At 49.0% G+C, this 25,691-nt stretch overlaps 2 protein-coding genes across 4 annotated transcripts in view; one reads left to right on the plus strand and one right to left on the minus strand.

Moving 5' to 3' along the window:
• The window catches only part of large1 (LARGE xylosyl- and glucuronyltransferase 1), a 59,860-nt gene that overhangs the window by 12,879 nt on the left and 21,290 nt on the right, over positions 1-25,691 (plus strand). For all 3 annotated transcript variants that reach the window (XM_049015771.1, XM_049015762.1, XM_049015780.1), the window contains exons 2-6: positions 2,292-2,483; positions 12,024-12,310; positions 13,732-13,814; positions 16,915-17,038; positions 17,611-17,782. In XM_049015771.1, the coding sequence (XP_048871728.1) occupies positions 2,378-2,483; positions 12,024-12,310; positions 13,732-13,814; positions 16,915-17,038; positions 17,611-17,782 (772 nt within the window). In that variant the 5' untranslated portion in view covers positions 2,292-2,377. The remainder of the gene's footprint in view (positions 1-2,291; positions 2,484-12,023; positions 12,311-13,731; positions 13,815-16,914; positions 17,039-17,610; positions 17,783-25,691) is intronic.
• On the minus strand, positions 20,956-24,849 carry LOC125743112 (zinc finger protein 862-like). The gene is made up of 5 exons (XM_049015790.1): positions 23,812-24,849; positions 23,373-23,559; positions 22,925-23,264; positions 22,642-22,761; positions 20,956-21,451 (listed from the first exon to the last, which is right to left on the minus strand). Exons 1-5 carry the CDS (start codon positions 24,551-24,553, stop codon positions 21,419-21,421), a joined length of 1,422 nt encoding a protein of 473 aa, XP_048871747.1. The 5' UTR covers positions 24,554-24,849; the 3' UTR covers positions 20,956-21,418.

Genomic DNA, 25,691 nt, shown 5'->3' on the forward strand with positions numbered 1-25,691 from the left:
AGCTAGCGAGCGGCCAGTCCGCCCCGGACTGCCGGACTCCACTCACCAGGGGACTTTTTGAAACAGTAATACTATAGTCGGTGTTATTGGAATTCGATGTTTCAGTGTCAATAGCATGAGAGACATGAATAAATGCTGGGATATTAAATCCTGTAAACCTGTGTGGGGCCCAGGCTGGAAGTGTGAGGAGCATATTGATGTTTTGCTACCGCTAGTGACACTACAGGATGTGACACGGGGAGATTAAAGGGGGAGAAGCTCAGCACCTTGTTTCTCATCCTGCCTGCCGGCTGAAAGACTTCACATCCGGCACGTCCGCCAAGGCGCAAACCCCCCGCCGCATTTCCCGGGTGCCATTTTCATTTGTACTTATTTATCAGATACTTTTATCCAAAGTGACATGTTTGTGTTTTTTTTGAGAAAGTCGGGTCAGACGATCCCTGAGGCAACTTGGGGTTAAGAGCCTTGCTGGGGGGCCCATCAGTGAATCCCTGCTATCTACCCAAGTATTCGAACTCGTGATCTTCTTGTCACTGACTCTTCCCTCTGTCCCCTCTTCTGGGGCAGATAGCTGGGAGATGCCCTTCGAATACACCCCACGGCCTTTGCCGGTGACTTCCGTACCCCGCCCCCCCCCAACGCGGGGGCCGCCGCCCCCTTCCACTCCTCCGTGTCATGTCATTAATGGAGATCACACTATTAATCTGAAGCCACTTGCAACAGGGGCCCAAAGGTTAAGGAATTGCTGGAATTATTCATAGCCCAGCGAACGCATTATTATTCGGCGAGTCTCCAGCGTCTGATGGGCTCATTTAACCCTGGCAAGCTTCTCGCTCCTCAGTCTTTCAGGGTGATCTAAATAGGGCTCCAAATTGAATTGGTATTCAGAACAAATTAATGGGAATGCACTGACACACTGTCAGAGTTTCCTCTGCGTGTTGCCCCCTCCCTCACCAAAAAAAAAGGCGAGGCACTGTTTTTAGAAGCCTGTTGTCATCGTTTAGGCTTCACCGTCCTCGTCTTCCTTTGCTCGATCGGCTGAGGCCGACAAGCATGTCGTGCCCGCCACAGCCGTCGGTCAAGGCCCTTAACCTCAGCTGCTCCCGGGACGCCAGTCGGTCCTGCTGTCTGACCCCAAGCTTTCCTTGCTACCTCGCTTTGGACGTAGAGCATCTGCTAATGAAGTAAATGGGAGATGTAAGCTGTGAGGTTTTGTTCATGATGAGGGAATCAGAACCTCCATCCCTTGTGATCTCCAGCCATCTGGTTCCAGTAACCACTTAACCCAGCTACGTCTGTGGAGTTCTGTGGAGCACAGAGACGTCGGCTCAGGGTCACCAGATCATGGATATCTGTGTACTGTGGCAGGAAGCCGGGATCAGCTCTGGATAACGACCTCTTTACGCGATCACGGGACCTCGTCTGATGCCTGCGAGGTGGCGGTGCTCCCTTCCGCGGTTTCTGAGCTGGCTCCGTCCGCCTCGGGCTTTGCGTGGATTTGTGCCGACTCACGCCTTTGGGGTAGCGGCCAATCAGATGTCAGCATTTTTGTTCTCCCGTATGCTCGTGGTGCTTGGCTAAATATTATTTTTGCACAGCATGCAACTGTTAAGTAAGAAAAAAAAATGATGGGTTTGGAGAATTTTCGGGTTCGTTATCCCTGATCGTTTATGTCGCTCACCTGCCATTCCCCAGGTCCTGTGTGACTTCTGCAGTTTCCTATTGCTCTGGGAAATGACTGGATGGAAGCCATTTGCCTGTTTGGCCCTCAGAAATGTTACCTCAACATCATCCTAATGGAGATGCGTCTTCTATTTCAGGCTCTGGACCAGTGTGTGTGTGACGGAGGGGGGGGGGACTGGGGTCTACTGACTAATTAAGCAAATGCAGCTCTAATGAAAAGCTATTTGCTCATCTTTGCCAGATGAAGAGCTGCTGCTTCCAGGCTTGAAATGCAGGTGTAACCCACATAAATAAGGGTGATGACCAGCCTGCACCAGCTCCACAATAGCGGGGTCCTCAGTCACACGTTTTAGGCGTCCACTGACCTGCCTCACCCTGGAGGGGCCCTTATGCTGTGTATATTACTATGGTATGAAGATAGTCGGTTCGTTTGCTTTTATTGGCTCAGCTTTTTGTCGTCTTCAGGATGCCGTATTGCCGTCTTGCCCCTGAAATCACAAACTGACTGGCCAACGGTTGCGGTTTCTTTAAAACGATGGCATTTGCCTGGCATGCCGAGATTATTGTGGACATTGCTGACCAACACCCCCTCCCCCCCACTACCACAGAACATGCCATGCGGCTACCCCGTCACCAGCTGCCGCCTACATAGACGCTGCCACGCCCCCTGAGACTACCACCTGTGCCCCAAAGGATGCTGGGAATGTGTCGTGGGCGAAGGAAGTTCTTCATCGCCTCTTTCGCCATCCTCTTCATCCCGGCGCTCACTTGGCTGTACCTCTCTGCTGGGAACTTCCAAGGTAGGTAACCCCCCCCCCAGCTGCTCTTCACAACGTGCTCTCGATACCCCCAGCATGACACCTGATATCACACTATACTGTGTGTGTGTGTGTGTGTGTGTGTGTGTGTATATATATATATTATATATATATATATATACACACACACACACACACGTACGTTTTAGGGACTAAATGTCCCCACAAACCGATAAAAACCTGTTGTTTTGACCTTGTGGGGCCATTTTTTTCAGTCCTCTCAATGGGAAACTCAATTGTACAAAGATCTGTTAATGCAATCAAGAAACTAAAAATATGAAGGTTAGTGCTGTCGGGTTAAGATTGTCATGTTTGGATTAGGTTTATGCCCGTGACGTGAATGGAGAGTCCCCACAAAGATATAGACACCTAATCTGCAATAGACTAACTCGTCCTGGCAAAACAGCTATTTGACATTAGGATGGTTGGATGGACTTTTATTGGTGGGGCGGGAGTGGACTTAGGGCTTAAACAGAGGGGAGGGGGGGTACAGTGGCCATGGGGGTCTAGCTGTGTCCTGGGGCCAAGGTGACCTCATTTTATGTGATTATGATGTCATACACTGCTTCACTTGCAGTCCCCTTCAACAGCACCCTGTGTATCATAGCACAGTACCATAGCAGGTGGCGATCTGCGGCTCGCTTCGACGACAGCCTACTCCCAACACGTATCAATCAGTTTGGCTTTCTGCCAGACCCCCCCCCCGATAAATCAATGAGCAATTATCTTGTGGGGGATTTATGATAAACACCAGCGGCGGCCGCTAATGATCGATGCTATGTGCCCGAGTCGAGGTCGTCTTCATTACTCCCACAACCATTTAGTTACCCCTAAAGAGGAGGAAAGCGAGGTAATAAAGAATTAAAACGACATAAACGGATGTCCAGAACTTCCCCGTCTTCCCCCCCATCTTCCATCTTCCCTCCATTCCTCTCTTCCCTGTGATAGTATATTAATGAGCGGCTTGTCTGAATTTGATGACCTCCTCTAGACGGCTGCTCTTAGGGATCCCGATCGATATCCTGCAGCTACGGGCTGCTTAATTATGATGAAGGCCGCAGTTTTCACGGGCACCTCAGCACCACCCCCCCCCCCCTCCATTTTTAACTCTGTCCGGTAGAATGAAGGACTCAGAGTTGGGAGGTTGCGCTTGTGGGGAACTTTATCACTTTGCAAAGTGGGTGTGAAGGAGGTTCTGCTTTAGCCCAGATGCGCTGGATGGGTTTGAACCTGAGATCCTTGGCATGTGTCCCGTAGTGGCTGTGCCTGGCAGCCCTGCATGGAGGGCGTGAGCGCCGACGGGCCGACGCCTGCTCCGATAACGCTATCTGCGCTAATGACCAACTGTGCTACTTCCTCCCTCTCTCTCCATCAAGTGCCACCCAGCCACATATCTGAGAAGCGAGCAGGGCCCAGGCGTTACCTCAGGGCGCTTTTGCAGCTTCCCGTTAGGGTAGCAGGGAGCGACTCGGATGAGCCGCTTGGAATCTGGAGGAACTAGTAAGGAATTCTCCTGATTTACCTCCCACTTGGCTGTGTGAGTAAAACATTGGCAGCCCCCCAGACAGGCTCGCCAGCGCCACGCCTGCAGTGTGTACTGTTTAAGTTCTTCGATGGAAATTACCGGAATGCGGCGAAATCACTTAATGTACTGACCCCTGGAAGAAATCCTACTTTAAGAATATTTCTGTTCGCCGTCTGGGGTAACTTTACGCTCATTTGTCTTAATTGGTTTTGTTCCAGGACGTTTTCCTCGTCTTCATAACGAGGTCGTTTCCCCTTCCAATGGGGACGTGAAGCAAGCCCCGGAAAAGTGACACATTAATGGGAAATTAATCCGCGGAGATGGTTCCCGGTGGTCCCGGCGTTTGGGAATAGGGTGCGCGTGTGTCCTTGGAGTGTCGGGAGGGGGGCTGGGGGCAATGACCCACACTGCCTCATTTCATTAAGAATGGGTCAAGGTCTCTGGACACTTGGGTTCAGCCGTGTGTCTGTTCGATCTGTGCTGCTGCTGCCCCCCGCAGGCTTCACTCTGCCAGCTCTCCCTCTTTTTTCGATTCGCCTCCCAGATCTGTCTGCCTGTCTGTCTGTTGATGTTAAAGCAAATAAATGCACCACGGAGGGTTCCCAGATAGTTTCCCAGTCGTATTCCATAAAGCTGTATTTGAGGAAAGCCCCCACCAAAATCCCAGTGCCATGATCTCACACTGGCCTATTATGATGTGTTCCCCCAGCAGCGTGTGTCAGGTGACCACCAGGTCCAGGTGGCGGAGATTGCGGTGTTGAATCCTCGCTCCCGGTTAATGCTCACTGTAGAATATAATAGATTTCTAGATCTACACTCGAACTGATTTAGGAATTCACCAGTGGGGTGCTTGCTGGGGTCTGCCTTGTCTCAGCCTCCCGTTTTGCGCTGACGCTGTCCCCCGCTCGTTCTCCGTCCCCGTGGCGCAGTGCCGAAATGCACCCTCAGTCAGGTCTTTAATAATTCAGATGCTCTCTTCTATTAAGGAACAAGGACTAATAAACAAGACTGGAATTATTCATGGGAGCTAAGGAGGCGCCGCGATTTAGGGTTTGTTTTAATTGGTTCAGCCTCACAGTTAGCCTAGCGACTCACTGGCTTAGGTAACCCCGCACTGCGCTTTTAGTAGCAGCTACAGTGTCCAACTTTCCGGACAAGTGGAGCAGGTGCATCAGATGAAAGATGGAATATCTGTGCCGTCGGAGTTACTGGTTTTGGAAAACCTGGTCGCGTCACATGGTGATCAGAACCTGACACTTAGAAGTTCTCAGTACCGGACTTAAAATTAAATCCCTGCCTTTAACATGAATGTGATTTTAAATTGCTACGATTTGCTGACTTAAAGGTTTTTTTTTCCTTAAAAAAAGGAACAATCTTATAGGCTTACCAGGCTATTTCATCCGTCCATCTCCTGTATCGCTTATCCAGCACAGCGGATGAGGAGCAGGGACATTTTGTCGGTGCATGCAAACCCACACGCACAATTAAGCTTTTTTCGACTGGGGGAACCAGCACGCTGAGGAAGGCCATGCAAGCACAGAGAGCTATGAAGCTGCACACAAACACACACAGAGAGCGTGGGGGTCGGAATCAAACCCACACCTCTGGCCGTTTGAGTCGGCTGCACCCCCAGCCGAGCTGCCATGAAACCCATCTGTAGGACATCTGCCTGTGAGTTACTCTGTCTGGCTGGCAAATTCCCCTTTCGGTCTCAGAACACACATATACCACACATCCTGGCAATCCGCCGTCTTATTTCTGGTCAAAGTAGATATTTACAAATATTAATAGCATAGATCATCGCAGAGATTAAACTAATATCTGTTTAGGTTCAAATTTTATAGTCCTCAAGGTGCAAACCTTAAATGAGACCCGTCACATGGTCGAAATGAAATAATTTTTGAGCCTTTAGGATATTCAGGAGAGCAGACGCTGGGTGTAGCAGTGACTCCTGTTTGTGTGGGTGGGGGTGGGGGTGTGGGTGGGGAATTAGGAGCTGCCATCAGAAAAAATGCCATCTGCTTCTCCCCAGGGAGGCTCCTGGGTGTCTGCATCTCTGATTTTGGTAAATCTGACCAAAATTCATTGTCATCAGAACCTGACATTCAGAAGTTTCCAGGACAGGAGCCCTTAACATATGAGTGATTAAGTCGTGGCTTTGTACCAACTTTAAAGCAGATTTCTCTTGAAAGGAATAATCTTTCAGGGTTCGACTCACCCAGACCTTTCCACATAACTTTTCGTTGCATCGCATTCATGGAGCTGCAAGCTGACGTCCTCTGATTCAGACCTTGTTCCACAGCCGCAGCCAAGGTCACATCGCCAGAAGTTTTCGACTGAATACAGCAGAAATTATATAAAGCAGGATCTCTCAAAAGTTTCATATGCACCTTGAGGACTTTCCTCCTATTTATCACCATTCCCAGATCCTCTGAAGAAAGCTTAGGTCCTGGTTTTCAGTTATTTTGAGTGTAGTACCCTAACCAAAGAGGATGGCCCATGTCGTGGGTGAAGGAGCATGCTTGCCAGGATTAACCTGCTTTTAGGGCATTATTAGTGAGAATGGGTCAATGCCCTTTGCTTTGGTAATCCTGTGGCGAGCGGGAGGGCATTCAGGAAAGGGGTACTGTAAGGTCTTTGTCCCATGGTGACGACAGACCAGCACAGAAGGCTGAACCTTCCGAGGCCATTAGTGGTCTGTTATTCCTATTTCTAAAGCGAAATGGCTGTCCTTTGTGTTTGTTACTTGTTAACCTTAAAAGTCTTCTAAAGTCGCTGCTCCCCGCTTGCATCCTCATCTCACAGGTTGAATGGAGCCGATCTTATAAACTAGTTATGCTGTAATGTGGAGAAGATAAGGGATTATTAAGAAAGACTGTAGAAGAAGTTGGCCAGAAAAGAGTGTGAAGGATAGGAGAAGGGATAAGGAAGGGGGTGTGTATGTGTGGGAGGCTGAGTCACTGCTGCTCTCCTCCTCCGCCCGGCGATGCGTCTCCTGATCTTGCAGAAGACGGCAGAGAGTGCGGGCTTGCTGCTGTCTCTGTGCTGCAGCGGGCTGGCTCGGCCAGGTTTTAAGAAGAGTAGCTCTGTCTGAGAAGGAGCCTCTAGGTTTTAACCCCGAGGCGGTGTGTGTAAAAAGTACAGCCACCCCCCCCCCCCCCCCAATCACGACCTCGACCACTTTCTGTATGCCCAGAAAATGCAGGATTAAAAACCCAAGCTTGCTCCATGGCTTCAGTGCCCAAAAACGTAACGTTGTTCCACGGTCCCTCCTAGGCTTATGCGAGACGGCGCTGGACGTGCGTAAGCAGCGTCTGTGTAACCTTTGTGGTTTTCTGCCTTTTTGAAAAATATCGGCTTTTTTCTCGTTCCCTAAACCAATCCTTGGCAGGGTGCCTGTGTGTAGGGGTTTGGCAGACTCTGCGGTTTTAAAAGTCTGGCCGGGATCGGGAGACACGTGACGCCTTTCCGCTGTGACCTTGCCGGAAGCCAGGACAAAGCCGCGGCGCGTTCCGGCCCAGGAGCAGGTTAGGTGAAGCAGGCGAGGTTTACTCTCTCTCGCTTTGCGTCGACAGGATCTGCTGAAGTTCGTTTTTTTTTTCCCCCCCCCCAGACCTCAGGGGGGCCAGTGCCTCAGTCCAGGCTTCTGGGGAGCAGGTGGACGACGTCGCCCTGGAGTTAAACCTAAAGGCCAGGGCAGGTTAATGAGGCCCCACTTGTGCAACCGTGGCCCGGCAGAGCTTGACGTTCACAGTAACTGTGTGCGATTCACCTTCCCCTCTGACGGCGAGATGCTTTGAATGCGAGTGCGTCCGTCATTTCTGCTTCTGATGGGATGGGCGGTTGGGGTGCTTAATAATTAGCCCTTGATTTTTGGCATCCTTCCTGCGAACGGCGAAAGGTGCCGTTAGCTTGACAGGCTCTCTAACCCGCGGTGACTTAGACAGCTCGTGTCTGATATTACCAGTCACTCTTCGGTGTGATCTTTATTGATATTTCTAGTTCAGGTTTAAGTACTTTGCTCAAGGATACAGCAGTAATTCCCCCCCTGGGACGTGACCCCGAACCTCAACACTGCCTAGTGCCCCTGAAAATGAAACCAGTTTTTACTTAATATGGCACATTTTAGCTTGAAAGTTCCAGAACTAGAAACCTAAATGAGGATCACTAAATATGATTCATCTGCAGGAGAAGATGAGGTCTGCAGTGCTTCCATGAAGCCTGGTTGTCACTGGCTGTGCTCACCTCCGACTGGCCTTTGCCTCGGCTTTTAATTTATTTAGTTTAGTCTATTCAAACTGCGGTAACTGCTGATGAAATCTGACGTGCTCCGCCTTCCCTCCAATTGGCTTGCAAATCACTGCCATGCAAATAAGTCATGTAGCTACGTACTTTAGCATAAATAATACAACTTTGCTGAAACTTCCGTCCCCAGGATTCCTGCGCCTGGGGGCAGCGACGGTTCCTCGTCCTCCTCATTGTGCAGCAGAGGCTGACGCGTTTCTGAAACTTACCCGTGCTGGTGGAGTAACGTCCCCCCCCATGCTGTGATACCGAAGCCCACCCACGACCGCCAGAGCTCTCGGTTGATGCAGCTTAGGGTGGTGAAGGGAGGCCACTACCCTAGACGCATTGCAGATTTCGCACACTTCCCATTAACTGGTCGGATGAACTTGGGTGTTGGTGAAAAGAGAGACTGAGGACTCGGAGTTCTTAGTGAAATCCAGCTGGGCCAATTGGATGAGCGTCGTGTTATCTTATGGGTGTCATGCCTCCCGGGGTTAAACACGGACAGCAAGCCTATCCTCTCTAGCATGTGCTGCATGCCGACCACTCAGAGAGGCCACATCTCGGTGTTGGTGCTGTGAGAAGCAAGCCGATGTAAATGTAAACCAACATGGCAACTCTGTTTTCAGACCTGCTTTGGAAGGGAAGGGTTAGTATCTCAAGGAAACGCTTCAGGATCGTTTTGGTTACGTCTAAATATTTTTAGTCGTCTCCTTTGGTAGACGCATTTGAGGAGACGCTTTGGTTTATAGTTTTTAAATCAAATGCTTATACTCTGGGACAGTGAAGGTACCTTTCACAAAGGCACTTCTTAATCGGCATTATGTATCCCGGCTCCTCGCGCTGGCTGACGTCTGCGTGGGCTGGTCTGTCCTTCTAGTTACCATGGTCGTTTTTCCGCTTGTGAAAGCAGGAAAGCAAGTCTGTTCCGTTGGGTCATGGACTGCATCGAGTTTTCAGCTATTGATTATTCCCCATATTAAAGATCGTCTTCATGCATTGTTAGTCATTGGCAAATGACCCGAAAAAAATGACTCCTCTGGTGCTGGTCAAATTACTGCTGCTGTTTATGGTCTTACTAATGGGTGCTTCCTGTCCCTCAGAGAAGTGCTGTGTTATTTAAATTAGTGTCCATTATAACTCAATTCTGCGCCTGCGTGGCAGTTACCTAAATCTGTAGCTGCTCCTGTCGCACAGAAGTCGTCCGTCAGTGAATTCTGATGCCATTCCAAATGCATTATCCCTTTATATACATGTATTAGCGTGTACATCCAATTTTCTGTTTGCTTTTTAAATTGATTTAGCATGTGCTTTTAATCTCCTTGCCACATGGAGCCGTCCTGAAAAGCTGGCCGCCCCCCCCCCCCCCAATGCTGCAAATTCGTCGTGTGAGCCAGGCGGTTGCCCCCAGCAGATGTGACCTGGCCACCCAGCCCCCCCCCCCCCCAATTTTGCCCTGCCTCGGCCTACACCAGTCTGCTGAACAGCTAAGACACAAGACTGACTTCAGACCCATCTTCATTTTGTGGGTTTCAGTAGTGTGTTAGGTGTGGGAGGGGCTGTAGCTTATAATGGGGTTTGGGGGCTTTTCACGCCAGGTGACCCCCACACTTATTAGGACAGGAACTAAATCAGGAAGTAGAGTCCTGTGTTCTACAATTTGTGACATTCTTGACTTTAATAATTTTAGAGTTCATTTGTTTTAACCTTATTCATTTATACTTTATAATGTATCATTGAGTGTTAGATATTTTGGGTAGGGATTTTAATGTAATATCCAGGCATTTAACTATGTTTTTAAGCTTTAATACCTTTTATGTTATCGTATATGCTATCGATATAAAAGCTTTAAAAACGCTTTGGTTTACAAAGACTTTTTTATATTTCTCAGCTGTTTTGCAAGGTCTTCCACATTTTTCCAGTTTTGGAGTGTCGATGGCTGAGCCTCTGAAATGTGAAATCATTTAGTTGCATTGCTTATGAGAGTAAGTTTTAAATGAGGTTTGTGTTTGGTAACTGTCCCACTTTGCAAAATATCGATGGTCTCCATGTCACCTGGAAACGGTAGTTAGGCAGCAGCTCATACTGAGGTCCTCTGAGGCGTAAAATGGCTGCAAACTTGGGGTTGATACCTGCTGAATTGTTGCTGTGTTCTCTGGTGCCTCAGATGGCCCAGTCGTGGCTGAGGGCCCTCTCCTGGATGCCCAGATGACCTCAGGATTTGAGGGTGAGGTTCCTCTCTCTGATGATTCGATAACCTTGGCATTTGAGACTACGCATTGTTCCCAGCTGGTCCGATGATTTTGGGATTTGAGATTGAAGACCCAGTCACAGATGGTGTGATGACTTTGGGATCTGAGACTGAGGCCCAGTTCCCAGGTGGTTTGATGACCTTGTGGTTTAAGGTTGTGGACTCCTCCCTTGTGATCCGAAGACTGTGGGGATCTAAGGTTGAGGGCCCCCTCCCTCGTGGCCTGAAGACCGTAGGATTTAAGGTTGAGTACCTCCTCCCTCGTGGTCTGAAGACCATGGGATTTAAGGTTGAGGACCCCCTCCCTCGTGGTCTGAAGACCATGGGATTTAAGGTTGAGGGCCCCCTCCCTCATGGTCTGAAGACCGTGGGATTTAAGGTTGAGGACCCCCTCCCTCGTGGTCTGAAGACCATGGGATTTAAGGTTGAGGGCCCCCTCCCTCATGGTCTGAAGACCGTGGGATTTAATCTTGAGGGCCCCCTCTATGGCCCTTTTAGCCTGCAGCCATTTCTGCCTGTGCTCTGGCTCAGGCCAGCATCCCCCTCACTAAAGCCTAATGCTTGTCACTCTCCATCAGGCTCCTCTTGGCTGACAAACAGGCCCACACATGTCTTTAAACTAATGGGAGAGTACAGGCTACAGAGCTGCCCTCCACAGAGCAAACACTCCCTGCTTTGTGTCAAGCACTGTGATTACTGCCCTCTGATATTACCGTCCATTTATCATCTTCCGTTCTTTCTGCAAAAAATACCGCAGAACCTGGGGCGTAGTTAAATAGCGTAGAATTATGTCAACCAGTGGCCTAGTTACTTAGTATAGGGATACCCAAGTACCAAAGGTCAGGTTAGTGTAGAATTACCTTAGAATCAGATGCCTGGTTATTTACTTGGGTCTAGTTATTTGCAGCTTGGGGTCTAGTTACTTAGAGTAAATACCCCACAGGCTGAGGTGTAGTTACCTTCACGGTGTAGAAATACCTCAGATGTCTTTATTTCCAACAAGCCACATCCCTCTTGTCAGCCGCTTCGCTGTCCTCCCTTTGAGAAACTCCTCTGTGTCTTTGTGCTGGAATGAATGAGGAGGTCATATAGGATCCCATCGATCCTGTGCGTTTCAATCGATACGCTCCTTGGGTATAAATGATGCTTCTTTCCTCCCCTGCTCTTAGAAGTTCTCCTCTTGTGTCTGTCTTCACCCCCCCCCCCCCGCCCCCAACTGCTTCCCTGGGGTCATGCTTGTGTCATTTACTTATGTCTTGCCCCAGGACTGCAGGGGTGTCTTGCTCACCTCAGCTTGCTTTGTAGGGCTGTTTACTAAGGCTTCTTGTGGCGTATTGGTGACACTTCTCACGGCTCGTGATCCGTCCGCTCAGCGGAGATCCTTTGTTGGAAAATGTGGCCAAGGATCGCAGGTGGCTTAGCTTAATGTTTGTGTCACTCTCACCCCACCCCCCCACAGTGAAGTCTCTCCCGCTGACGCCCCTGGAATCCCAGACTGCCGTGCTGCCTGGGGGCGGGCTCCGGGAACGGCTGGCTCTGGAGATGCGCGTCCGTGAGGTGGAGGAGGAGAACCGGGTGCTGCGGCGGGAACTCGCTCAGCCCCCTCGGGCGGCCCCCCGACACGGGCGCCACGGCAACCAGTCACGGACATACTCCACGGAGGAGGGCACAGGCGACAGCGAGGGACAGCGTGCCGCCAGCAACAACTCGGATTGCGTGCCGCACCCCCCGGTGGACAAGTGTGAGGTGAGCGGGGCTGCTGTGGTGGGAGGGGTCACATAGAAGTGACAACTGCAACACGGTCAGAACACGGCATCTGGCTTCCAGTATGAAGGAACGCAGTTCAGGCTCTGTGACACAGCGCAAGACTTACACCTGAAATACCATATTGGCTATTATTAGCGGTCCAGGAAAATTATACCTAATAAGAGGTAAAGTAATACTTGGAGGAATCTCCATTCAGAGTAAGGGGAGTACTGATGATGTCTGCCCCCCCCCCGCAGCTTGGGTGCTGCCCCTCAGTTTCCATGGCAACTCGGGGAAACAACCCCTCCATAAGGTAGAACGTTCAGGGGGCCGGGAAATCAGCCTTGGAGGGTAATATCTGCAAAGCATTGTTCATTTGAAGCCCCTGCCCCCTGCTCTGACCAGAGAAGAATCAAGTTCTTCTTAAAATAGCTGTTGGCAACAAGGAGATTAAATTATCATTGTAGCTGTTGTTCTTGTTATGACCTGTTATTACCGCTTTTTATTCATGTAGTGATTGTTGTTTTAATGATTACGGTTCCTGTTATCTCAGTGGCTTATCCTGTGTAGTTCTTTATGTGCACGGTCTGTTTGTGTTTCACTGAAGCAGTTACTCAGAGCTAAATGTGCCCCCCCCCCCCCCCCCCCCCGATTTGGTCACATGTATTCGTCTTTAAGCTCATGTATTGCATCACAAAGACCAGCCTGCTTTTTTCCCCCCCCCCCGATCCCCACAAAGCATTGCCATAGCACCCCCACCCACCGCGATCAAAGAACACGTCGGCTCTGATCGCACGCTGGGGACGAGTCGGAACCACGCGGTGCATAGGAGCCCCCCCCCCCTGCCCCAAACTCCACGGAGCTGCTGATTCGCACTCCGTTTGTACCTGGTTATCAGGAACACACACACACACACACAGCTTTCTCAAAGGCAGGGCGGTTTGGCCAAAAAGGTGTTAAAATACCATATAGGGTCACCTCCTGCCTGGTGTGAAGAGCAGAGTGATGGTTCCATAATAACTGTTAGGATGTTCTCATTACACGAGACGGCTGACACACGTTAACATTTAGTGTTCGAAAGCTCTTAACACTCTTATTCAGCTTAATATGTTTATCTGCTCTAAACTCATTGCTGTTCTTTCCTGTGCCCCCCCCCCCCCCCCCCAGCAGCTGCTTGGTAAGGCTGCGTCCCTTTGGACTTCTTGTGGATTCATCTCCCGCCCCGATCTTCCCCTAATTACAGTTTAATTATCATTAGGTGTCTAACGCAGATGGAGCACTAGTGTACTCTGGTCATTTGTGCTGGCAGATTCCGGAAGGGTGTTCCGGGGCCCCTTCCGGAAAGCCCAGGGAGGGGGTGCCGGCCCATAGCCCCAGGGTAAAGAGGTCTGGATTAAATTGGTGTTGCCGTCTCCCCGCAGACGATCCACGTGGCCATCGTGTGCGCGGGGTACAACGCCAGCCGCGATGTGGTGACGCTGGTGAAGTCTGTCCTGTTTCACAGGTGAGTGCTTTTCGCTTTGCTCAGACGGGCTCCTTGCCTGTGCGGGACGTCCGCTCTCTCCATTTGCCCTGGTCTCCAACGTGAGCTTGACCTGCGATCACCGTGGTGGGCTGGTTGCTAGGCAGCGGGGTCGGGCCGGCGTGATTACGTGACCCTTCTCGCTTTGTACCTGGAGACCATCAGCTTCAGCTGAATGCATGGCTCCAGTGGGAATATCAGAACTGGTGGAAAGACTGATGGATGGCTGATTGGTATTTCAGCGGAGATGGGCCGGACAATACCATACCCAGAGTTGGCCAGCTACGCCCCCTGCCCGCCTCCAGCGTTTAGTTCGCATGTGTCTGCGGTGAATGACTCACACAAAGGGTGTGACCTTCATTCCCCAACGACGGTTGCTGTGTCTGGGGGTGTCATAGCTACTTCTCGCAGCCCTCGGTTGCCTGATGATTTTCGGCGAGCTGTTGCCGCGGCGACCATGGGCTGGCTCGTTCCCCATGGCGAGGTCCAGCAAAGAACGATATACGCTCTCAATTTTGGGGTAATGATTTAACTGCACACACCACCCCGTTTCCTCTCATCCTCTTTGTTATACGGTTGGTCATGGATTGTTTACTCATTTTTGATTCGCTGTCTCTCAGCTCTGGGAAACAAAGGATTGTGGGAAGTGTAGCCCGTCGGGGTACAGAAAGGTAGACAAATGGATAAAAGGAACCTCCCCTTTCCTTTAAATGCTTGTCATCTTTAAAGCAAGGAATTTTTTTACAATTATTTTTGATTGCCTCACCAAAAGAATAAATCAACTACAAAACTCTGCCAGAGAATTTTCTTGTCGCGGTGTTTGTGTGTGTTTCTTTTTTAGCAGACGCACCGTGCTGCCCGCTCCCGTTCTCTCGTAACTCCGCGGGGATCTCGCCATGCCTCCTCTTCGCGGCGCCCTACCGCCATGCCACCCGCTGTAGCAATGTGACCACACACATTTTTACACAAACCACTAAAAGCTTCTCCATCTAGGCTTTTAAATATTTAACTGGTGAAACAATTACCAAAATTATCATAATGATAATATCTAAACGGTTGTCAGAAGAGGACCCCCCCCCCCCACACACACACACACACACACACACACACCTTTGAGTTCTGTTGTGAGCACACCATCAGTCACCATGGCAACGGGGAAGAGGAGGCGAGGGTAGATTTGGCAGTGGGGATTGGTGTGGGGGGGGAGCCGTCCTTTCAAATGAATATCAAAGGTCAGATATTTGAAAGCATCTCGGCGTTTTTGGCAGGGGTGGATTTAGAGGGACACGTCACCTCGGTACAACACGCATGGTTCGTGCTGTGTGGGTTCAGGCACGGGCCGAGTCACATGGCTCCACGCTTTCCCCCCCGTCCTCAAAATGACGACCGCCCCCTCCTTTTCGGGTGACGATCAGATCTGAGGCTTTTAATGGTGATTTCCTACATGAATAAGTGAAGCAGGAATGTAGCTGCTGTCAACCTTCCAGTAGACATAACACTTTCAAAGCCAAAGTCTGACACTTTTATCCAAAGCGATTTACAGTGGAGGGAAGGTTTACAATTTATGTGCACTCTGTGGGATTTGATCCTACAACCTATGTGTTTTTACGATAATGCTCGACTTGGTGAGCTACGGGAGCCTTGAGGCCTCTGATGGGTTCACTACAGGTCACATCAGCAGCTTACCATTAGGGGGGGTCGCCTTTTACTGCTCTCACTTCCCATCACGATGACTTGGGTCTGCTTTTTGGGCCCCTTCTGTCAGCGACCAGTGGACCCATCAGTTATGCGTTTTCCACACCTCCGCCTAACTGCAGTGGGACTTCAGCAGGTGCCAGAGATCCTTCTATTGGCTCGTTGTAGATCGTGAGTCACTACGTCACCATTAAATGGATCATTCTATTTTATTTATGCCGTGAAATTGAATCTCAAATTTAAGACTTTCTCAAGCTTTCATTTTCAATGAGTCTGTCCATTTTGGTGAATATCGCCACACCGTGAATGCAGCTGCAAAGAGAGGAATGTTGCCTCTTGAGTAAAAGAATATTTCTTTTTGTGTGCAGTAGTATTTTTCCGTAAAATATCATCTTTTACGCAGTTGTAGTACGTTTCAGTGTTCAATGCCGGATGAGAATGTGACTTTATGAAAATGAGTGATATTAAGTTTTCATATCATTGCACGGTCATTATCACACGTATGATGCTGCCCCCCCCCCCCCCCGAAACCCCAGGGGCATTATGCATTGGGCACAGGTGGTGAGCAGCATGTTCCCTGGCAGCAGGAGCTCATGGCCAGGTGCACAGCTGTCGGCAGGGTGGAAGTACCCACACCGCCCACATTGCCCCCCACCCCCGCACATGCCCCCCTACGCATCACCGCACACATATTAATTGCCTGGGAGAAGAGCGTGATAAACTGCTTAAGGGGAGCTATGCATCTTCCCCCCACCCCGAGAAGTCTACACTCTAAAACATTCCCCTCCTGTTCCCCAAGATGGCAGGCAGACTGGATGGGATGGCAGCCGCATGGTGAATTCTTTTTTTGTGTGTGTCCCCCCCCCCCAGTGACTGTGACATGATGGCTGTGGTAACATGTCTCCAGTCCCAAAGACCAGCAGTGTCATCTGATACCACTTTTGGGGGCCCCGCGTTGCATTTTGTGTGTGGTGCCCTCTCTGATGCCCCCCTGTGGGGGCCCCGCATTGCATTTCATGTGTCCTTTCTGATACAACCTGTGTGGACTCCGCCTTGCGTTTCATGTGTGGTGTCCTCTCTTGTACCCCACTTTGCATTCCATGCACAGTACCCTGTCTGATACTCCCCCATGGGGGGCCCGCACTGCATTTCGTGTACAGTGGCCTCTCTGGTACCTTTGTTGGGGGCCTGCACTGCATTTCGTGTGCAGTGGCCTCTCTGACACCTCCCACTCCTTTCTGAAATGTGTTCAGAGCGTCATTAATTATACTAAGAAAACTTGCTTTTCCTCCTGTGCACCGAGTGTGATGGTCCCTTTGTGCTGTTTTGTTGCTAATGTAACTCCCGGGGGGGTCCTCACCTGCCCGCTCTGGGTTCTGTCTCCCAGACGAAACCCCCTTCACTTCCACTTCATCACGGACTCCATCGCCCAGCGCATCCTCGCCTCGCTCTTCGACACCTGGATGGTCCCGGCTGTCCGCGTGGACTTTTACGACGCAGACGAGCTCAAGGTGAGCCCCGCCCCCTCACCCAGCCTCATATATCCGTCAGCGGTGCCCACCCACCATCTGCCCCTCCACCAGCTGGCTGTCCTCTCCACCAACCATCTGTCCTCTGCCCGGCAGCCATATTTCTTCTCCACCAATAAAAAAGGCCTCTTCCCCCAACCATCTGTCCCCTCCGCTAATCGAGCGTCCTCTCCGCCAGCTACTTTCCCCCTCCACCAATCAAATATCCTCTTCACCAGCATCCTGTACCCAACTCCAATGGCAAGTCCCAATCCATAAGTGATTTTTCCCTTTCACGAATCATCTGGATTCAGTCGCAGCTCGGCCACACCCGTGCAGCAGTCGACCCCCACCTGAACGCCATCATGGCAGCTTACTCCGCTCTAAGGCTTTTGTGTGTTTTTCTTAACCTGTTATGATTTAATTGTACCAAAGAGAGCAGAGTTTCATCACCATGTCTTTCATGGCGTTGGACATGGGTTCATTTTCAATGGTGAAATTTCTTTGACTTTGATTGGGTCTGTGTCAGGGGCCCTGCCCCACCCTGTTTGATCATGTGATCGCTGTGGTTCCAGTCGGAGGTGTCATGGATCCCTAACAAGCACTACTCCGGCATCTATGGCCTCATGAAGCTGGTGCTGACCAAGACGCTGCCATCCAGCCTCCAGCGCGTTATTGTGCTCGACACCGACATCACCTTCGCCACCGACATCGCTGAGCTGTGGGCCGTCTTCCACAAGTTCAAAGGTACTTTCCTCCTGTTTCTACTCTCTGCCTATGGTTCTGGCTCTAGGCTCTAGCGAACATCTCTGGCGGGACCCCAGGCTGGCTCCTTGGTTCTTATGGTTTTACACAGAGTAGGCCACTTGCCGGACTTCCTGGAGAGATGTAGCTTGCTGGTGAGCCTGTAGCTGGAGGATGTCAGCAGGTGATCCTCTAGCTCAGTGTTTCACAATCCGGTCTTCGAGGACCATCAGACAGTCCAGGTTTTTGCTCCTCCTAGCAAGAATATGGACTGTCTGGCAGGGAGGTGGGAGGTAGCAAAAACATGGACTGTCTGGGGGTCCCCAAGGGCTGGGTTGGGAATCACCGCTCTAGCAGACTGATGAGCCTGAATCGCTGCTCTGATGGATCACGATCCCCGGGGATGGGCTGGTGACAGGCGCCTTGCTGGCAATTTGAATTGTGCTCATCTGTTTCCTCCACGGCTTTTGTGACGGGCAGGAAGTGAGCGAGCCACAGGAACTGTCCACCACACCCTGTACTGCCCGGGGGAGGGGGGATAGACATATCTGTTCTTACATGCGTCAGGCTGGAGCACATGACCGGCCAGAAGCCTATGAAGGAAACTCGAATTAAGAAGGCGCTCATCGTTTTTATGGTGGGAGGTGGGTTGCTTTTCATGTGTGTGATATATATTATTTTACTTACTTGGTCACTCAGGAGTACAGAAATGCTGCCCCCCCCCCATACGTTTTGTATTTCAACCTGGTTCTTCCTCAGCAAAAGGAGACCCCATGAGAGACAGAATACACCTTCTAAACCCCCCTACCAGCACGTAGGCAGCCTCTGGGATCCCGCGACAGAAATACAGATGGGTATGTGGGCAGGTGCCCCACAAACCAGAAATAATCAGAGGTGTTAAGTGATTCCTACCCCCCCCCCCCCCCCAAGTTAGGGAGAGTCATCTTTCCCCTCATCTTGCCACCTGTGCTTGCCCATGCTTGCCACCCTGGTACCCGTGCACCCCAACAGTTTGCCCTCTGGGCAGCACCCACCAGCAGGTCTCCCCCAGTACCCCTTGTGTTTATCAGCAATGCCCCGAGGCAGTTTGCCCATGGCTGAATCACATGGGTGTGGACTCCGGAGCGATTAAGTCTAGGAGGTATGCAGTGATGCTGGAGGCTGTCCGCCGTAGGAGCGAATGCTGAGCTATTGCAGCCACCTGTAGGCGGATGATGGCCCCTTTGTCACGCCCCCCCCTGCTGCCAGCTGTTCTGTTGACAGGAATGAGATGGGGGGGGGGGGGCACGTCTGCGCGCCTGTGGGCCGATGATGAGCTTCCTGCCCCCTCTGAATCTGGGGGGGAGGACTGGTGGGTGGTGTTAGTGGTCATTACCCTGATCCAGGCTCCTTCCCGGCCCGCTGAGTTTCATTCCTGCCATGATCGATTCCCACGCCCATGGTGCTGCGTCTCCCCCACGTCAAAAAAAGCTCTGTCTGGTTCAGCGGTTCGACAAATGCTGCGGCCGATGTGGGGGGGGGCAGGATGGCACCCGGGACATGCCGGAGCCGTGTGGGCGGGTCACTGGCACTATTGATGTTGGTCTTTGTCAAAGATTGGGCAATTCTTTTCTGCTCCTGAGATACCTTGAGGAGTCATTCCTGAAAGCTGGAGGGAGTAGTAATGCTGTGCGGTTGGATTAGAGGGAAGGATCTGAGGCCCAAGCTTGACTAGATACTTGGAGACAATAGAGTTGAATTGGGAACCAGAAGGCTGTGAGTTTCACTAGACACTTGAGGACCAGGAGTCCAAGTGGTTCACTGGACTTCTGCTGGGTTATGATGAGGTGATGAGATGGTGACGTGACAAAAAAAGCTGCCTATAGGGTCCCATATGACCTGTGTGCTCAGACATGCCCCCTCCCCTTATCCATCAGCTCCGAATCAGATTGGACAGACTGGCTGACGGGGGTGTCCCAGTCCTTCCAAGTGTCCGCCCCCCACAATTCCCACGAGCCCTCCCAGGATGCACCATGGCCACTGCAGAAGGTGCCAGTGGTTTATGGTTAAAGGGCAACGCCCCCTGGAACCCTAGTGACAGCTGCCGTACCGGTGTTTATTCTCTGGGTGGGAGGCTGGTCGTGCTCTTTTGGAGCTGCCTGCTCGCTGTCCGAGTGCCACCAATTCCTTAGTTATCGCTGGAATAGAAAATAACAATGCTTGGATTCAGCAAGTCTGATTTGGCTGCCGACTGTAAAAAATGGCCCAGTTAGTATATTATTAATACCTCCAAAGGGCAGCCAATGTTGTTTTGGTACCTAAACAAGGTCCTTAATTAATCATGTGAGTGCTGGCTCCTGTTGGGAGTCCCGCAGAGCTCTTGTTTGGGCCGACCCACCATTCTTTGTGGAGTGGCGATACAGAAAAGCCGCACCGTGTGAAAGGTGCATGGGCCTGCTGTGGCCGACCCCTGGCTGGCTCCTCTTGTCTGCCAGGGTGCCGCTTCTACGGATCGTTTCAGGAACCTGGTGATTTTTAGTCTGTGACTTTTCATTGCTCTCCCATAATCCTTATCTGCGTAGGTGGCTCCTGACCAGACACTCCTACTCCTCGTACATAACACGCCGCGCATGTGAGACACATGGCGCCAGGTGCTGTTAGTGGTGCTCCCTGCAGGAGCGACTGGTTATGTTCCAGATGCCGTGACGTGCTTTTTTCCATGACCAGTAGAGGTACAACAGGGCTCGAAATTCACTTTTTTACTAGGTAGCACTGGTGCTCCCAACTTCAAAAAGTTAGGAGCACCAGCAAAAATTTAGGAGCACCCACCAAAAATTAATGAGTAGCACAACTACAAATTGTATATTAACAGATTTCTTTAATTTGAAAACTACACCAATCAATACTAACAACAAACAGCTACAACAAATCACTGAAGCTTTACATATCCTGTGGCCAGGATTTGAAATTCGGTCTTCTGGCTCGCTGTCCCTCTGACATCCATCTTTTGACTGAGGCTGAGGCATCAAAGGCTTCCAAAGGAGGTCCCTCAACGCTGATTCGAATTAGATCTTCTACCGAGTTGGGGTGTAATGAAGATCTAATGTCTGACTTTATGCGCTTTTGGATAGAGAACCCCCTCTCACACTGCGCTGAGGATACAGGAAGGACTAACATGATCTTTACTAGATGAAGGATGTTCTGAAATAAAAATAATTTTAATTTCATTGTCAGGGTAGAAGTATTTAGCCTAAAATACATTGATAATCTAACTACTGTGACATTAATTTGCTTAGCCTACCTGTAAATCTGAGGAATAGGGTTCCTTGGTTAGAAGGACTTCCCATAACCTGTGATAGCTCTTGTCTTTAAAAGACATGAACACTAGGGTTTTCAAGGTCTGGAACTCCTCCATGGCAAGGGCACAGTCACAGCCGTTCCTTAATGAAATACAATCCAAGTGTCACTGGTTGGTTTTTTAATGTTAAAGCTTTTAACACAAACAATCAGAAGTCTGTATTTTGAATATTAACCTTTCCAGTACATGTTGAAAATGGTCCAACAGGAAAGTCACCTCCTCTATTCCATAATCAACCAACTCCTCTGCTGTCTCTGGCCAAACATCATGGTTGAACACGTGAAAACATTTGACTGCTTTGGTTACTGAAGTGTCCATTCCATGTTTCTCCTGACCTAAAAAAAAAAAAAGCAATAAAAAGACATTTCTGTAATAAAATGTGACTCTGGACCACAAAACCAGTCTTGTCGCTGGGGTACATTTGTAGCACCAGCCAAAAATACATTGTATGGGTCAAAATTATTGATTCTTGTTTTATGCCAAAAATCATTAGAATATTAAGATCATGTTCCATTAATATATATTGTAAAAGTCCTACTGTAAATATATCAAAACTTAATTTTTGATTAGTAATATGCACTGTTAAGAACTTTATTTGGACAACTTTAAAGGCAAGTCTTGATATATAATTTTATTTTTTTTCCGTCCTCAGATTCCAGATATCAAATAGCTGTATATCCAAATATTGTCCTGTCCTAACAAACCACACATCAACGGAAAGCTTATTTATGGTCCAGGGTCACATATTTTTAAATAATGTTTTAATGTTTTTTTTTTTTAATTATTAGTTTTATGATGAATAATTTAATTATTTTAATGTAGGTTACCAAAAGTATGTCATTTACATATTCTGTTACACATCCTGATTAATAACATACAAAGCAGGCTGCTAAATCGAAGATGAAGCTGTTTAACTATTGCAGCAACGGTGGTCTCTATCTGCTTCTGAAGTCTGGGAGCAGTCTGACTGATTGGTCCATCCTTAGCCATATTCTCTGCCTCTCCTTTCCTCAAAGGAACTCCCTTGACAAATTAAAATGAAGAGTATACATTGAAAACTAATGAAATGATTCTAAATTCTTAATTTCATATATAATTTCACTACACTACACTAAAAACATTACAGTTCATGTAATATCCTGTCTGCACAAGACACCTACCTACATGACACACATTAAAATGATCAGTAAGACTTTCCTGTATGACCATCAACTGAATGTTCAACTGAACGCTTGAAAAGCTTTTATAAAGGTTGTACCCGAAACATAAACTGAGGCTGCATTTCCTGCTCCTGCTCCCTAGCATCTCTCTGCCTTTTCATGGCTGCATGAAAGGAAGCCAGCTTTCCACCTGGACATGGCCTCACAGCCATTGCTTCAATGTTGAGGATCAGGTTCCTCAAGCTGCTGACTGCCTGTTAATGTGATTCCATCTAAACATAACTTTGTTGTAGTCTTAACATGGCAAAGAACTGAGATCTCAAATAATGGTATAATTGATTGTTTCATCACAAGGTAAAGCTTACCTGGGGGAGGATCACATCATTTCTTTGAAGTAACAAGCTGTATTTACTGATGGCAGAAAATAAATCTGCCAAGAAATGGCAGAAAGCCAGAAATGAGCCATCCTCCATTGTCTCCTTGATCTACAAAGAGGAAAACAATAAATTTATACCTTTACATGAGCAATATCTATACATGTAAGACATAGCACTGTGCAGATAATTATTTATACAGGTATGACAGAGCAGGTAAAGTTCCACACAGTTTCAAAGGCCATGATCATTCCCACCCATACTTTACACTGACATGCTTTGCTCTGCCAGCTATATCAGCATTTGTTGATGAAGCAGCCAGGTGGTCCATATGAGCATATACTGCTGTGTACTGCCCAGAATCTTCCAGGGTCCCCTCCTTCTTCTCTTGCTTCAGGAGCACATCCAATGCCCTGGACACATGTGGCAACCATCTTGTGCCCTTGACACCACCTGGATTGTTCACCGATACACCCAGTTCGACTCCAAGGCGTTTTAATTCCCTTCTGGATTTAGAGCTGAAGTGATAGGTCTTCCAAATTAAGTGGAGCAGGTTGTACACATTGCCTACCCAAGGTGAATCCTTCTGAGCAGAGAGTAGGGCAAGCTCCAATCTAAAATAATGGGCAAATAGAGTACAAATCTGAAAATTTAGTTTGCTATCAAGACAGAAAGCCTTAGTTTTTTGTCAACCTGTGAGTTAATGACCATTATCAGCTCACCTATGAGGCATGCAGTGAAATGGGATGATATGCTTTCCTGCCTCCTCTTGGAGTTTCACTGATACACCTCCCTTCTTCCCAAGATTCACAGCTGCTCCATCAGCTCCCATAGCCACTGTCTTCTGCATCCAGTTGTGGCACGAGTCCCCAAGACCAGCAAATGCTGACTTGGAGGCTGCATAGATTCCTAAAATATTTCCCACTAGTTAAATACATGTTTAAATGGGTCGAACATCATTAACACTTTAACAAACAAATCCATTTATAATATAAAAACCAACAAACACATTCAGTAAGACACTAAATACAATTTTTACAAGTGAAATTAATAGAGTAGACTAATATACTGCCATTATATATATATAACTATGCAACTATGCAATACCAAATAGGCTATTAATTAATTAATTAGAAAAAAGAAGAAGAAGAAACAACTTACCATCAGCATTAGCATGTTCCACCTCAACATGCCCGATGAGGATGGTCGTGGGTTGTCCGTCAAGCAGGATGCGGACATACACAATCACGCACTCCTTGACAGACAGGTCGGTGTCTCCATCGATCATGAATGAGATGTACTGGGCTGATGATACTTTAACGGCAGTGTTCTCACGGATGGTATCTGCTATTACGCCGATGATATTGGCGCATGACTTGTCATTTGCATATGTCATGTTAATTGCAATACCGTTCTTTTTCATTAGCTGCAACATGGGTTTAAATTTAGTGAATGCGAGCTCTTCTTTGGCGATAGTGTATGCGGTGTTAAATTTTACGTTCAGTTCTGCTAACTGCGCGGAACGGCTGGCAGTATCCTGACGATTAAAAGCCTTAACGATCGAACCTGATGATACTGAAGTTTTTGCCACACATTTGTCCCTGCATTTCTTGTGTTTGGCACTCTCACCGTGTTTGACCAAGCTCTCGCGCTTAAAGTGCGTAGATTCAGTGGCGAACGCTGTGTTACCTGCAAACTCCGTCCCACAGGTTTTACAGTGAATGCAGTGCATAGAGCCATTTTCATAGCGGAGCCACTCGAAGTCTTTCAACCATTCTCTCCGAAAACTGTACGCCTTCTTTTCGGCTGGTGAATCAACATTCACCACATGATCACTATCACCAGCGCCATTATTTGTAACTTTAGGTGGTTTGCAAAAGAAATCTGTCAGTGTTCTTTTCATTTTCCCGCTTCTTCACCTCTTTATATTTATATTTCCCCGCTGTAGTTCGCGCCGTCACCTGACTGAGTGATTGACAGCTATTATTAACCAATCTAAAATCTCAAATGGCAGAACGGTCACCGTATCAGCATTCAGCACACAGAACACACATATACTGTTAACATTTTTTAGAGAAGTTAAAACAGGTAGCACGACAACAATTACATGCACTCGCACCAATGCTCCCAAATATATTTTGAGGTCGCATAGATGAAATTTCGGGAGCATATGCGACCAAAATGGTCGCAATTTCGAGCCCTGTACAAGGGTCCAGACGCCCCCTACGCTGCGCCCACAAGCAGACGTATAGCTTGTTGCTACAGAATCCTGCCAGGGGTCTGTGTAAGGGCCCATATCTGGTGCTGGACAACCCTATGACCTTTAGAGCATGAGGCAGACTTTAGCATTCTGCGCCATTCCATGAAAATGTTAAGTACTCTGGTCTCGAATGCCAAGGGTCCCTTGGGAAGCATGGATTGGGTCGGGGCTTTGAATCTTTGTTCTATATTTATCTGCTCCATATATGTAACACCATGGCTGGTTCCCGCTTAGGTCCCTGGGTCACATGATGCGGCGTCCCAAAACGAGGCTCATTCTTTGAGATATATCTCTTGGCCGCGGTTGCACGGTAACAGCACAAAAGGGGGAGATGTTTGTCATCTGTGTACCCTTCTTCGGCAGCTGCTAATAGACCGAATTAGCTTGTTGCTAACTTGTGCTTGTATGTGCTCCCTGTGGGGGAAGGGAGCAAGGAATGGGTCAAAACCACCCCCAGGCAGCTGACCAATCAACATTCTCTAGAACTGTCATCATTAATCTTAGTACGAATTAGGCAGAGGGGGCAAGAGCGAACATTAGTGGGGAAACTGGAGGATTTAGGCTCTCTGATCATGGCTACTATCATCATCCTGTGCGCTTTTCCTACCTCCGGACAGATGATGGCGCCAGCTAAACTCTACCCCCTTCCGCTCTCACAGTCGGTTATACTGGCAGACCGACCCATGGGAATCCTGCCAGTCTCCCTAGATCATCGTGACCAAGGATGGCTCTCTCGAATTATGTGGCGAACAGATGTACTTGTCAACCCCTCCTCTACCCC

This window comes from Brienomyrus brachyistius, chromosome 1 (genome assembly GCF_023856365.1).
Source record: "Brienomyrus brachyistius isolate T26 chromosome 1, BBRACH_0.4, whole genome shotgun sequence".
NCBI lineage: Eukaryota > Metazoa > Chordata > Actinopteri > Osteoglossiformes > Mormyridae > Brienomyrus > Brienomyrus brachyistius.

Excerpts from the sequence above, each read along its gene's own strand:
- LOC125743112 (XM_049015790.1), bottom strand. The coding sequence starts at position 24,553 with ATGAAAAGAACACTGACAGATTTCTTTTGCAAACCACCTAAAGTTACA. Across the intron at positions 23,265-23,372 it reads TTTCACTGCATGCCTCATAG|ATTGGAGCTTGCCCTACTCT; the intron begins GTGAGCTGATAA and ends CCATTATTTTAG. Across the intron at positions 22,762-22,924 it reads TAGCTGGCAGAGCAAAGCAT|ATCAAGGAGACAATGGAGGA; the intron begins GTCAGTGTAAAG and ends TCCTCTTTGTAG.